The 15,813-nt window shown below is 39.1% G+C and overlaps 1 protein-coding gene across 1 annotated transcript; it reads left to right on the forward strand.

Annotated features, from left to right (window-relative positions):
- The first annotated feature begins 8,244 nt into the window (after positions 1–8,244).
- vegfd (vascular endothelial growth factor D) lies at positions 8,245–12,771 on the forward strand. Its single transcript, XM_008404485.2, has 9 exons — positions 8,245–8,683; positions 8,828–9,060; positions 10,915–11,128; positions 11,196–11,316; positions 11,454–11,523; positions 11,620–11,747; positions 11,831–11,946; positions 12,128–12,246; positions 12,677–12,771. Exons 2-8 carry the CDS (start codon positions 8,953–8,955, stop codon positions 12,229–12,231), a joined length of 861 nt encoding a protein of 286 aa, XP_008402707.1. The 5' UTR covers positions 8,245–8,683; positions 8,828–8,952; the 3' UTR covers positions 12,232–12,246; positions 12,677–12,771.
- Positions 12,772–15,813: the final 3,042 nt, after the last annotated feature.

Genomic DNA, 15,813 nt, shown 5'->3' on the forward strand with positions numbered 1-15,813 from the left:
CTGTTTATTTATTTATTTATTTATTTATTTATTGTCATACTACTTTCATCCCTGGTTATCTCCCTCAACTGTTCTGCATTCCTGTGATTAGATGCACCAGGCTTCCATCTTGCTCATCACCCCTCCTCAAGTTTGAAACTTCCTGGTTTTCATTGGCAGGAGGACTCTGGGGACCGACTTACAACAGTCCAGTTCCTTTTCTCCTTAGACTCCTCTGATGTCGTCTCTGATTCAGGAGTGACTTGACACGGTGGATGCTCAGTTTGTAGCTCCCTAGTATTTGTCTGTGTGTGGTGGCTCCTCTGGAATGGATTCCGCTTGACAATCCTCTCAAGGCTGTGGTTACCCATGTTTCTGGTGTACCTTTACCTGTTACACATCTTCCTTCCACTCAATGTTCAGTTAATATGTTTCTATATAAAACTCTTAACAACCACCTTCTTCAGTAATGCCCTTTTGTTATTTTCCCTCCTTGCAACAGGTGTCCATGACTGTTTTCTACGCATCTGTCTTCCCTATGATTGTGTAGCCTACTGTCCCAGAGTGAGACTCCAAGAAATAAAACCCACAATTTTCTGTTTCTGAAGATTTTTCGCATAAAGTGTGTCCATCCTCAGAGCCACAATGCTACTCTTGAAATGACTTTAGTCCGCCCTCTGGAGGCCAGTTAATGGCATGTGTTGATGTCACATATTTCCATACTGTGCTACTACTGTAAAACCTGGAAATTTGTTTGTTTTTGCAACATTTTGAACATTTATATCCATCATCTACTGGCTTGATTGTCTTAATTATCTATATGAAACCCAGGAAAAAAAATATATACATTTTTCTGACATCAGTTAGGAAGTGTGGGGATGGTACAAAGACCAAAGAAAAGAATGTCTAAATCTGGCGAGACATCCTGTGTAGTTGACAACAAGACTTCATCGTCCTCGGTGTGTCTCTGGAAGTTGGTTTTATCTGGTCAGTAAGGTGACCATGTAGATTAGAATGAACAGCTCCTGGTGCAGCTGGACATTCTGTTGCACCCAAGTCACAAATCAGTCAGTCTTCATCAGGAGTGTCCAACACCTGTCCTCAACAGTTGGTGTCCATCATGCCTAGATGTGTCCCTACTCCAACACAGCTGAGTTAAATGGTCTCCTAATTACCTCCTCAGCAGAGGCTTTCTAAATAATCGTCATAACACAGAAAACATCTAAAATATGCAGGACAACCTTGAAGCTGGACATCACACCTGGAAGAATTGTATTTCCCGTCCGAACCATTTTGGAAATTCTCCCATGGGATCCTGAACAGAGAGATGTCAGGGTTCCAGCTGAATCAGAGATGATATACGACTCACTTCTTACAAAGCGGAGTCCTAAAACTCTGCTAAGCATTTTGAAAAAGTGTTCAGCTCACGTACCACCACATCATGTGATGCTTGCACATATATCACCCGGCAACCTTGGATAGTCTGAAGGTAATTTGTTGTCCTCTCAACTTGTGGCACAGAACAGATGAGACACACACATTGAGCTTCTGTTAGCATTCAAAAGGAAGGTTTATTATCCTGTTTACATAAATAGGATATATGTAAATAGATAAACATCTATTACCATAAGTGAACATACTCTATATACAATACTTCATATGCAACACTTCTAAGTGAATACTTCATTTCAATGTCCTTTCAAAATAAATTAACTGGTAAATACCTTTTTTCATTTCATTTTTACAAAATTCTCATCAGAAACCACATAACATTATTTAATATTAGCTTTAATAAGCATTACATATCTTTGATTTTTATGAAATTATTAGTGTACGCTGATAATGTGTGGAACTTAACAATAATATTTTTCTCTCAAATGTTTTCATCCAAAAATACAGACGAAAATGCCAGAAAATTAATTTCATTTTAGGTTGCTTACACTTTTTCACTAAGAAATCAGTTTTTGACGACAACATAAAGATATTCATACGTATCCTGGTAATTTTTAATTTATTTTATAAAACCAAAACTTTGTAAAGCATTTATGGCGCATTTTCTTCATAGAAAAGTGACACTGAGCAGAGCAGCTACATCCAGACATCAGCAAACAGTGAAACTGATATTTAAACACTAGATGGCGACAATAATCAACTGAGTCCCATATGTTCATCGTTTTTCTGTGTTTACAAATTGCACACTTTTGACAGAGGATTTGGAATTACTATGACAGCTTTTAAAAACAAAAAACTATATTATTAAATAGAAGAGTGGTCTTTGAAGTAAAACTAAGAAAACACCCAAAATTGTCATAAAAATTCCAGACAGCTCCACCCCCAACTTATGTTTGATTTGATTTGATGGAGTTTCCATCTCCCAGTGTGCATGAATAGGGATGGACTTTACTCCCAGCATGCCTTTCTGCAAGCACGTTAGCCGACCCTCACACAGCTTTTGAAATCACACAGCTGTGGAGATGGATCACACACAGTTCACCGCTGGAGCTCGAGCTTTCCTCCCTTACACAGATGGTCACCTTTGAGCCTGCAACCTTAAGCTCTCTTCCTGTTCTGTCTGACAACTGCAGAAGTGAAATGAAAGCATGAATGTAGGATTAGTGATGACAAAGCTATTCTTTTTCAGATCATTGACGAGGAATAATTGAAGTTGCAGCATGATGTATCATTTAATCTGAAGCCAGTATTGGAAAAAAACCCCAAAAAGACAGCTCTGCATGTGCAAAGGTTTACAATTATTTAACTTTTCTTAAATTTCTTGTACAGAAGATGGGAAGAATATTACGAGATGCATCAAGTGCAGATCATATACCAAGTTTTCAAACTGTAGGTTTTCTTAAAATCACCTTGGTGGATCTAAAAGTTGTTTGTGTCAAACAGTTTAATGTTTTTTGTAGATTCAAAAGTAAAGCTAAAAAAATCGGACCTGCCATTTTGTGACAGTCTTGGCCATAACAAAGTTCCTGAAGATTAAACCTAAAATTGTTCCTCGGTCAAGTTGAATGTTATATTTAACTCAGACCAAGTGCTCAACCTTTTATGTTGGGATGATTAATAAGTCTTGCTGCATAAAAGAGGAAATAAATGTTGCTAAGACATTGTCTAGATAAGGATTTAAGTGTAAAAGCAAAAGTCCTACCATGGACATATAGTTTATGAACTTATGTTAGAGTTAGGCATATGCAATTAGGTTTAGGATAAGGTTCAGGGTTAGGCTATAGAAATGAATAAAGAGTGGATGGACAATAGACAGTAATGATCTATTATAAAGTTTCAGATTATTTTAGGCTACACAAACACTTAAGATAGTGGCGGGGATTAAACATTTGTCACTCTGCCTGCCAGAAATCTTGGTATTGCTGATACGCTTTGTTGTAAACATACTTTCCACTATCAGTACATTTGCCACATTAAATGATGATTTCTATTCTTTCAGATGTTACAGAGTTCCTTTTGCTGTTATCCTTGTGCATGAAGGTGAAGGTGCGTTAGCAGAACAACTAAGGAGACATACAAAATACACTTGATCTCAACACACGTTTTGTAATCATGTCGCAGTAATATAGATACAGTATGATGCCCTGACAACTGTTTCTTAAAGGTTTCTTTAAAGCAGTAAGATTACAAAAACGCACACAGTCACACATAAACACACATACACATCATTGTACACACCTGCTGACAAGGTTTCAGTTTGAAACAGTTCCGGTCATGTCCTGCTGAACTTGCTCTAACACACGGTGTTCCTCAGTGGGCGAGGGCTCGTCATGAAAACTGCAGACTCTTCACAGTCATTTTTCTTAGAAGGATGATTTTGTTAAAGAAAGAAATCATAACAAAACGAAAAATATGATCAAAAAGTAAAAAGTCTTCTTGAAACAAAGTGCATATAGAAGCTCAGTTTCAAAGAATATTTTTTGTTTCTCTGAAAACGACAAACTTATGCAGCTGTAAGATTGTTTCTGGTTGTATTTCCAGGTTTTATGTGTTTAATTGCAACTATAATTTTTCCTTTTATTAATACTTTATGAATTCAAGCTGACCAGTGGCTCCACATATAATGTTTTTACATTCTTTTTTTACTTAAATACTGAGGGCATTTCTAGATTTAAAAAAAAGGTCATAATTAGATGACAACCATGTTTCACTTGATTTTTACCGGAAGTCCAAAACCTTTTTGTTAACCTTTTCAGACAATCTTTCTTCAAAGGCAACATATCAGGTGTAAATGTTTTCTCATGGCAGATTCAATTTTCATAATTAAGTACTAAACTCTGCATCAAACTCTATCTGTATGTAAACAAGGACATTGAAAGCTTACAAAAGCACTAACGAGTCTTTGGAATAAATCTTTAGAATAAATTATTCAACAATTTCAGGTTGATGTAAGCAGTTTGTTTGGTGCGTACACCACTCTCCACACTTTTTGACTGCCTTGGTCAAGATAAGTTAAAAGGCTTAACTTAAACCTTTATTTTAAGGGCCCGAAAATGTCTTCAGTAGTGAGTCAAGATTATACAGCTACCACTGTTACAGCTGTTCAATCTTCCACTGGGCGAAAAAAAAGTAGTGGTGGGACTATTAAGACTCAGCTTAAGATTTTACGTTTTGATAAAAGTTATAGTTAAAACAACAATGTCCACCCAGTCAAATGGGTGAGCAGGAGGGAGGTAGAGTGGACAGCCCGACTGGGGTGAATGCAGTCCAGACCGATGGTTGTCTCCGGCTCTGCCTCTGTCATGCCTCACTCAGAAGGGCTTATCCTGAGCTGCACTGAGCCTGTAATTATGCTTCACTCTCAACCTCACAGTCGGCCACAGTTTGTCATCATTTCGCACTTTCCCAATCAGACGCCAACTCAGAATCCACCGCTGTTCACATATGTAGGAAAACAACTAGGAGACGCCACGAAACTGCAAGTCATCATTCACATGCCAAAAGAATCTGTTCCTCATTTCTAGCTTCCTTTTTCCAAACAATCCTTCCAACCACCGCGGTCAAACATTGTGGTAAACAGGCAGCCCTGTTCGGTAACACACAGACAAAAAAAATAAAGTATACACGTTTAGGTATTTGCTTATTGGATCAAAAGAGAAGCTTTAGGAACCGGAGCAAACAGTTTTAAGTTTATTTGATGATGAACATGCCATTAAAATATGAAGATTCTTTCCCAAACAAACAAACACATTCCTAAGGCTTTGCTAGATACCATCTGTAACTCCACCCTGACTGAGTTTGGGGATCTCCAAGGCTTTAAGCTTGGAGATCACAAGATCTAAAGTACGAAGACAAGACTGGGTAAAACTGTGAATTCTTTAGAGCCTGTTGAGTCTAAAGTGTCTGGCATGGTCGGAGCGAAGTCAAGCTGTGGACACACGGTCACATATGTTTTTTTGGATGTTCATGGTGTTCAAGACACACCGAGCCAAACGTCTCCCGCTGAGTTATATGTCATGGTGTGTGTAATTTACAACATAAATACTGTGATCATTCATGGCGGAGAGGATCGGCTATTACGAGTTTGGAGGTGGAAGAAATAATGATTGATGAGCTCCAAAATCTGATTTTGTTTTCTACATTATGAGAAAATAAGAACAGTAGGCGTCGGTGAGACGTTCTTCCGCTGCGTCGAACCAAAACCGAATTTAATGTTTCGGTGCATACCTCCTCATGGCCTCGGATAATTGCTCCTCGAAAATATCCATCTTGTTCTGAAAAACAAGCGTCTGGAAGTTGAGTAGTTGGGTATACTTTCCCAAAAGGTCTAAGCGGTGAATAAGATGTTTTTAGCTTAGAAATCTTTTTGGTCAGTGTTGTTTTTTCCCCCCTCAGAATCGTCCTTTAAATACTGTTTTTTCATGAATTAACCTTAAATAAATACTAGTAAAAGCATTGTTGTTCAACTCAGGGACGGACTGGAAATAACAAAAGTATCGCAGCAGACCTACTCAAAAACATCAGCGGGTGAGGGCTCATCCTGGTACAGTCATGATAATGTACAGGTCTGGAAGTGTCCATGCTGTGAAATGGCCAATATAAGGCTGAACTGATGCATTTGATTTAGTTTTGACTGTATGATTATAACTTTATCCAAGTATCTCTTGCTCATCATAGAGTTGACATATTCAGTAGTTTGAACAGGACTAGACCAGCATTGGGTTGTTGGTTGTTATCTTTGAGACGATAAAATGTCAGAATCCTATTTATTGCAGGGAACAGAAGCTGTAATTTTTTAATCACATGCCTAATTCTTCATTGTTTTGTAACAACATGTTTTTGTATAACAGGATGGACCTGCCTCATTTCTCAGTGTTGTTTTTGTTGTTGGTGAGTTTTTTTCAGTTTTCTTTACCAGCAACCTCCCTCTTTATGTTTGACTTTGCTGAAAGATGTTTCAAAAGTATTTCTGAGGAAACTTTACAGTTTAAATGTTATAATTCAGGAACATGTCTGGTAAGTTAAACTGGATCAGCATTCATTGCACTATGAAGCTTGACCACTTCTTACTGTGACTTACTAATGGTGCTTTCATTTGCATAACATCACCAAATCACGTAGAAAATATGACCGTATACCAAGCTGCATATCAGTAACATGTAATTTAACTGTTATATGATTGTAACTGCTTGACCTGGTGGAGAAACTCCTGATGTTTCTCACTGGGTAGCCATTGTAGGTTCAGGGAACTCCCTTTGCATGAGAACAGACTTCCAGACACTGGACTTATTTTCACAGGCTTTGTTGGTTTATGTGAACCGATTTTAATATTCCTCCATAAAATCTTGTTATATTTGCTTACTGTCCTTTCTTATGCTGACTGACTGTAATCACAACCAGATGTTTTAATGACACCAGAGGATAAGAAGGGATGCTGAGACTAAAGCAGCTATTTGAATTAGAAGTCTCTATCTCTGTGTGTAGTCTGACCTAAATCAGAACCAGCTGACTTTGATGAATGGATACATTGCATCATTTTGCTATGTGTCAGCTTTGTACTAAATTCATTTATTTTTCTTCAATGTTTCATTCTTTGCATATATCCGGTGTTTGTATGCAGAATACAAGTCTGAATTAGTTGAAACTAACTAACATACTAAAAATTCCTCATGAAGTAAATCTGGTTTATCATACTGTAGTGTGTGACATGATTGCATTATTTTATCAATTCTATTTTTATGTTTTTAATCTTTTATCTTTAGTAGGTTTAGTTTTCATTATTTTACTCTCTTCCCTGTAGCTTTAGTTGTGTAGTGAGTTTTTTGTTTTAATTAAAATTTCAAATGCAAAGCTGTACTCTTATGTTACTAAACTATTGTATAATCCAGATAAGTTGTCTGTTCCATACACATGTGTAGGATATTTGCTACTCTTCATAAGTCACCAGTGCTGGACTTATATGCTGTCCTATATTGTTTTGAAAGATATCCCTTATCAGGCAAGTATTTATAAATAGTAACTGAGACTAAACAATTTGGTGCCCTAACTTGGTCATTTTGATCTAAATTACTAGTTTAATTATCAATTGTCTTACAAGATAAATATTCATAGCCGGGCTCCTTCAGCAAAACAGTCTGGTATTATCTGAAGGTGCAGACTACACAGTATACGCATGTCATTGATTTATTTTTTTGTGCATCATCCTCCAGTTTGGACTGCGACTCACAGACTTCCCGGACTGGAAGTGTCGCTTGAAGCTGCAGCCGCCTCAAGTCCAAACAGAGGCTTCCTCTTTTCCACTTCCGGTCGGGTCGCGCTGCTCCACACAGTACACATCAACACCGTTTAGCCTGGAGATACTTAAAGGTTTGACATTCTGGACAGGCTGCCAGATCATTTCAGTGCAACACAGACACAGACAGGACAAACCCCCATGCTCACTCACACTCACACCTTAGGAGAATTTAGAGAGACCAACTAACTTAACATTAATGTTTTTGCTCTGAGGGAGGAAGCCAGAGCACCCTGTGAGAACCCCACGCTTCCACAGAGAGAACATGCAAACTACCTGCTGAAAGACCCCCTGGCTGGGATTTGAGCCTAGGAATTTGATGTTGCAAATCAACAGTGCTACAAGCTGCGCCACTGGGCAGCTTTTTTTTTTCTTGTGTGTGTGTGTGTGCGTGTGTGTGTGTGTGCGTGTGTGTGTGTGTGTGTGTGTGCGGGTGCGTGTGTCTGCGTGTGTGTGTGTGTGTTTCCAGCAAATTAAATACTAAACAGAATGGGTCTGGAAGAATAGGATGTCTAGGAGACGGGTGTGGTGCTGGCATCTTATTTCCCGTCACACGTTACGGTGGTCTGGATCACATTTAAAACACATGTCGCTGCTCCTGGAGCGGCTCAGTAAGTCTAGACTTGACAAATGATAGAAATGGAATTTATAAGTTAATAGCTATATTATATTTGGTGCTGTGAGACCAGCAGCTCTTGAGACTTTGTCAAAACTAAATTTCGTAGCTACTATCACGTAGGGCTGTTTTCCCATAAAAATTAAGGCCATCTCAGGTAGCAAAGCTGTAAAGTTGGAAGCCCTAAAATACACTAGTAGTAAAGAGCTTTTTTACCCAGCAGGTCTAGCAGCCTCATTATCTGACTGGAAACCTCAACTTCTCCATCAAAGCTTTAACAGGAACGTCCTGGTTGAAAGCCCATCTCTCCTTTTGGCTTATAGCTGACTAGGTTGCTGCAACAGGTTGGCTCAAACACACACACACACACACACACACACGCACACACACACACACACACACACACGCACCCACACACGCACACACACACACATGTGCACACTCTACATGCAGCTGGAAGATCAAGAGTTTTTTTTTTTTTGACGCAGATGAGTTGTGAAAAGACAAAGTGTGTGGTCTGAGACTCTCAGCTGATCCAGCATTTGGAGAGGCAGCAAACTCTCAGAGCTTTCACAGCCCTGCTCACAGAAAACAAGGAGAGAGTCAACTGTGGATGATGAAGAAGAAGATGACATGCAGTCTGGGCTGGATCTTTTTCTTGCTGTTGGAGCTCGGTTGGATAAACATGAGCTTCAGCATGCACAGGGAAGGTGGCAACAGGGTAAGTTCATTTATGAAACTGCATCATTTTTGTAGGCTTTGTTGTTTTTATTCCATGTGCAAGGATAAAGTGATTTAAAAAAATAAATAAATAAAAAATTAGCAACTGATGGCCTTTTCTCACAGGCCAACAAGGAAAGCTATTGTACAAGTCCAAGGCTGCATCTTGCTCAGACTCAGACGTTTTATAATAAATTAAATGTTGATCACTTGTTGCCAGGGCAGTAGACTGATCCATGTTTAGTCCTAACAGCAACCATGCTCATCTATTCAGCTTTAACAAGAATACCAGTTAGAAATATGTTAGGCGTTTGGCTTCATTGGTACTTATTATGAACTATACAGGCATATATTCAGGTAAACTCTTTCAATTTCAGTTGTTTCTTTATGCACAAACTTTTGTTTGACTTTGATAATCAGTCGCAGTCACAACACTGCAATTAAAAAGCTTATACTGGAGAGGAAATATACCAAACATTTGATTATTTCATGTTTCTCCACCCCAGACCTGCAGCTCATGTTTTTAGTCTAGGAAGGTTTTATTTTCATTTAGAAGTGCTTTCCAGTTTCCTTCTCACATTGTTTAGATGCTTGACCATTTAAAACATAGACCAGTTAGAGCTGGAATAAAACATTACTTTCACAAAAAAAAAGAAGCAATTTATGATAAGGCATCTGAGTGTCTGCTTAGTTACACTTAAGCAGCTTTAGATTCTAGCAAACAATGGGTTCTGAGTGGCTCTGGTTCTATTTTGTTCTGGTTTGGTCAGCATGGAAAATCTGCCTTCCTGTGGTAGCATGACATGAGGCTTTATGGTTTTTCTCACACCCTTGAACCCAGGCTTTAAAAGTCCATCTGGAGGAATGCCAGCAAGAATGTTACGGCCAGCTTAAAACCCTTTGTTACTGTTTGTACATTCGGCACATGTGTCTTGGAATTTCAATTGTTTTAGCATTTGTAAATACTGTTGATGATGTTATGTGTTTAATATAAAAGGTGCTACACACTCACAATTAGTAAGTGTTGTTAAATTGATACCAATTGCAGCCAGATTTAGTGTAAAAACACCTGCATGCAGGTGGTGGTTTGAGATGTAGGTGACAAAATGTAAGACGAGACTAATACATTTATCGGTCTAAAAATGGTTGCAAAGCAGTTTTTGAATCTTTAGGATTGTGAAGAGAAACGCCAGGTGAGAGTCAATATCCCCCAAATGGAGAAAACGTGGAGTGGTAGTGGCAGGCAGGCATGGTCTGCCTGCCAGAGACACTCTGGAGTTTTTCTGAGATTTCTATGGACAAAATAATGTTTTGCACAGAAGGATTTTCACATGTAATTTAAACTGAGATGCTCAGCAGGACATCGCTTCACAGCAGGTTATGAGATCAGCGTCTGTTACCATAGCAACGCAGCTGGGCTTAAAAAGATCCACCTTCATAATACGAAACAGTAAGCTTTAGCTCAGCTAATGTCACTTTGTAGTACAACTTTCTCATGTTCATTTGATACTGAATATTAAAAGCCGTCGTATTAATTTGTTCCTCCAATGTGTGACTCATATTCTTCCTGCTTGGAATGCATATTGAAAATGAAATTAAAAGCATTCACAGATTATAGTTTTCATACTAATTGTCTATTTAATGTGTATACAATTTAAATATTGAATCGATAGCCACACTTGATAAAGACATCTGTATCGTGCTGATTTAAATGTTTGCGCTTTTTTTTTTCCATTGTGAAATTATGCTTATCTCTAAAAATGTTCCAGTTTTCATGAATAACTTTCAAATCAATCACAACTACACCCCGGTTAATAGATTGTTTCAGTGTTTCTGTGTGTTTTCTTGAACCCAGGGAAGGAGACAGTGGGAGAAGCAGGTCCGCTCGTCCTCCAGTCTGGAAGAGCTGCTGCGACTCACAGACTTCCCGGACTGGAAGTTGTGGAAGTGCCGCTTGAAGCTGCAGCCACTCCAGGTCCAAACAGAGGCTTCCTCTTTTCCACCTTCGGTCGGGTCGCACCGCTCCACACGCTACGCCACGATACCGTTTAGCCTGGAGATACTTAAAGGTTGGATCGTGTGCAAATCACTGGATGCAGGTTTGCGATACTATTTGTCATTGCTTTCCCTCTTTAGCCGTAGAAGAAGAGTGGCAGAGTATTCAGTGTATGCCCAGGGAGACATGCATCGATGTGGCCCAGGAGTTGGACTCTCATACCTCAGTTTTCTTCAAGCCACCCTGCGTATCTGTTCACAGGTGAGTTTTGCGTACAAGTTCATGTAATCCAACTTTTAATCACATTTACTCTGAAAAAAATATATACCTAACGCCACAGCATCATGTCAGTTGTTGATAAGCTCTGATTGTCTTTTTTTTTTTTGTTTTGCTGACAGGTGTGGTGGCTGCTGCAACGACGAGGGCCTAACCTGCAGGAATACGTCTACTGTGTACGTGAATAAAACGGTGAGTAGCTCACAATGGGACTGAGTTTTGAAGGAGCAAAAGTAGTTTTCAGTAGTTGTTGAATTTAACAACTTTGTCTGTGATTGTGTCTTTTAGATTTTCAGCTTAACGCCTTTTAATCTTGTACCAGAACCCGTGCTCATAAAAGTAGCGAACCACACCACATGCAGTTGCATGGAGCCGGCAATAATTCGACGCAACGCTCAACTACGCAGGCGCAGTGGGTGGGTAGAGAAAAGCTCAAAAACGCTTTGCTCTCTCCTTTGTTGGAGTTCATGTTTTCCCCCGTGTGTTTTTTTTTTATCAGCTGCCCTCTGATGAGACAAATGTTGGAAGCAAAGGACTCTGGGAGACTTTGTGCTAGTGGATGGATTTGGGATTGTTCAAGTGAAAAATGCATACCTTACCCCTCTAGTACATCAGGTTAGTTTTTGGTGAAATATTTCTCAGTTTTTTGACATGTTCCAAAATGAAAGGGTCATGTTATTTTTTTTTATTAATTTTTTTTTTAAGGGAAATGTTTACCATGCAGGAACATCTCCCTGGAACATGTTGAGTTTTGAAGGTTACCACCACTGCTGCATCAGTAATATCTTTTGTGCAGAGCTTCCCCTCAGGTCCTGGTTGTCGGACTGTGAGATCGACGTGGAGCGCTGCGAATGTCTGCCCAGACCTCAGCCAATTGTGTGGGCACCCACAGGAATTTGATAAAGACTTATTCAGGTAGAAGTCGTAGTGAATTTGATCTGAAACTCCCTTGTATTTTCCAAATATTTACTCCTTCAACTACTCTAAACATTGCCAAAGTAAAAACAAATTATTACAGAAAAAGAAACAAATTTATGAAGTTGAACTTTTGTAGGATCAGACCTATACATAATCTGATCCTACAAAATCACTATTATATATAACAACCTTTTTTTTGTTTTGCCTTGATTAGTTTGACTTGCCTGAAAGACCATTTTTTTAATTGTGTGTGAAATACCTTGCACTCATGTTGTGGTAATAATACACTTGCTTGACTCTAGAGAAATAAAACCCAAACTTTGCTTTCTAAGACCGTCGCTGAACTCAGATTAATTCAGGAAATTAAAATCTGAAATCCTTCGTCTTCGTACCTCGTGATCCTCATTGATTTCTCTTTGACTTTCAGGTGCAAACTGCCCAAGTAGAGCTTCACTGGACATAACAATTACGACAAGCTGCTCAATGAGGAGCAATGACTAACATAAAATGTCCTATAATTTATTTAGTCTTATTTATGCAAATTACTTTAATTATATTAACTCACTTGACCACGTTATTAGACTGATTTAACATGACAGGATTAGGCTTTAATCAATGTACAGTGTATGAATGTGTATGATATTGCATTCATTCTTTGTGCGCTGAATGTGTAGCATATACAATAAAAGATTATTTTTATAATTCAAAACTGCTGATGTCTTTGTTTCTGCTGTTTATGTGCAAGTTAGCCCTGAACTCTGCGTTCAGAATCAAAGTTGTAGTTATTCTTTCATTCTTTATTATCAATGTCTAAGCAGGTCTGTGTTGAACATTTTAGAAAAAGAAGGCCTTTACACATTCATTGCCACTTCTATAAGAAGTATTAATTAATTAAAATATTTTCTTTTTTAATTTATTTATTTTGTAGCTTTAAAACAATCTTGCACTGACAGTTTAGAATGAAAATATGGTTTTCAGTTTGAAATTTTGACTTGGTAAATTTACGCTGCTGCCACTAGTCTGCTGGAGCCGGGTGGAGAACATGGGTTCACAGAGGGGAGCTCTGTGCCTGACTGGGGTCTGCAGCCCCATGAAGGAGCATGAGCAAGCGTCCAAATGGCTGCCACTGGGGACAAAAGGATTCCTCAAACATGCATCAAAGAATCCAAAACTCACTCCAGGTATGTTTGTGATGAGAGAATAACATTATAACGTGATTTAAAACAAAAAAGCCACATAGTGCCATTTTATAGATTAATCAGCAACTAAGCTAACTTTAGTTGTCATAAACAGGCTATATCATCGCCCTTTTAAATCAAAAATGACTAGAAGAAAATATCTTCTTAAGTAAACTTCTGCAATCAGAGTTGATTATATGTAGGAAATTAAAAAAAAACATAATAGTCTTGCTCAGACTAATTTAAAAGAGCACAATAAGACAGACTTCTTAATGGAAATCTGAAGAGTTTTTTTATTCAAATCTAAAAAATGTGTCCTTTAAAAACCCCAGAGCCGTGACGAAGCAGCAGTGTGAGCAAAAGACTCAGCATCTCCAAAACATTTGTTTTTCTGTTCATTTTGCTGTTAAAGCAGGAAATAAGGATTGATTTTCACGTGGGTTTATAAAATGTCTTTCCACAACGCTTCCAGTCGATAAAATGTGAAGAGGAAGGCGTGATGTTGGTGCATTCCTGTTGTACAAGGCTCTTAATTGATTTTTGTGATTCATTAATAGGTCAGACATTGCAGTGTCTGACTGCAGTGATCTCTGTCGTGAGCACAAAATATTTTGAACTTGAGGAGCAAATTTGTTTCTCTTTTACTGTTTCTTTCAAAAGAAGCCAAACTAAAGGGAGTCGGCCGCTGCTGGCGATGACAAAAGGAAGAATTTTGTCTCCCTCTTCTTGTAGATATGGAGTACTCCTTTTTCTTTTAACATTCCTGATGTTTACCTGAGTTGAGCTCTTTCTGCTATTGTTTTATATAAGCAACTGTTTTAAGGAATAATTGTATAAACAAGCTAGTAATCTAATTCTTGAATTTTTTTAATATACATTTATGACCAAATACTTTTGGTCATAAATGACCAAAGGTATTTGGTCATTTAAAGTTTGATAAGAAACAATCGCAAGAATAACTAAAATTGTTAGCATTTACAAAGTGGGACTTCTGTAGCTGTCCATCTTAGAGAGGCCTTAATAAATATAATGCAAACCTAGAATACTTTAAAGTGACTCCCACTTAATCAAAACATTGTTTAGCAATTAAGAGGCAGCTGTAAACCATCTTGTGAAAATACCCAGGGTTCATAACTGCGTCTTTATACACAAAATTGCAACTTACTTCATGAGGAAATCCGATCAGATCTTTATTTTAACACAGAACTTGCTTTCTAAAAAGGAAACTTTGTAGATGACATCGAAATCCTGACCTTTCGTGACCTTGTTTGTTTTTCCAGCTGATTAATAAAAGAGTCGGAAAAGGGTAGAGTGCCTTCTCCGGGTCAGGGGGGTCGTCCTGCCTCAAGTGGAGGAGTTTAAGTATCTGGGGATCTTGTTCACGAATGAGGGAAGGAGGGAGCGGGAGGTCGACAGGCTGATTGGGGCAGCGTCTGCCGTGAAGCGGGCGCTGTACCGGTCCGTCGTGGTGAAGAGAGAGCTGAGTCAAAAAGCAAAGCTCTCGATTTACCGGTCGATCTACGTTCCCACCCTCATCTATCGTCATGAGCTTTGGGTCATGACCGAAAGAACGAGATCATGGATACAAGCGGCCGAAATGGGTTTCCTCCGCAGGGTGGCTGGGCTCTCCCTTAGAGATAGGGTGAGAAGCTCGGTCATCCGGGAGGGACTCAGAGTAGAGCCGCTGCTCCTCCACGTCGAGAGGAGTTGAGGTGGCTCGGCACCAGATGCCTGGGCACGTCCCACCGGGAGGAGGCCTCGGGGAAGACCCAGGACACGCTGGAGGGACTATGTCTCTCGGCTGGCCTGGGAACGCCTTTGGGTTCCCCCGGAGGAGCTAGAAGAAGTGGCTGGGGAGAGGGAAGTCTGGGCCTCCCTTCTGAAGCTGCTGCGGATAAGTGGCAGAAAATGGATGGATGGATGGGTGGATGGATTAATAAAAGTTTGGATTGTGAAAGGATCTCATGTGCTCAGGGTGACAGATTTCTGAAGTTTCTCTCAGTCAGCCCTTTCACCTTGGAAAATTTAGCTTATTGACACACAAAACAAAAGCCTGTTAGAGCAGCTTACAGGCTCTGACATGTCATCCCTACAAACGTGTATGAAATCTGGCTATTAGTTTAGGGCCGAATAAACACTCGGTGTCACTTTTTTTTTCTTCTTTTTTTTACATAAACCTGCTTAGTTGTTTGTTTCTTGGTTCACTAAGTCTTGATTTCAGCTGTGACTTTCACATAGTTACCAAAAGAAAAGCACAGATCCATATTGGTCTGGGGAAACATGAGGCAAATAGAAGGAACCAGCAAGGAGGGAAAGAAACAAAAGTGCTTAAATACTGGGAAGTGTGATTGCTGGAACAATGGAGAATGGAGCAGAACTAATTACA

Source organism: Poecilia reticulata, linkage group LG3, assembly GCF_000633615.1.
Source record: "Poecilia reticulata strain Guanapo linkage group LG3, Guppy_female_1.0+MT, whole genome shotgun sequence".
NCBI lineage: Eukaryota > Metazoa > Chordata > Actinopteri > Cyprinodontiformes > Poeciliidae > Poecilia > Poecilia reticulata.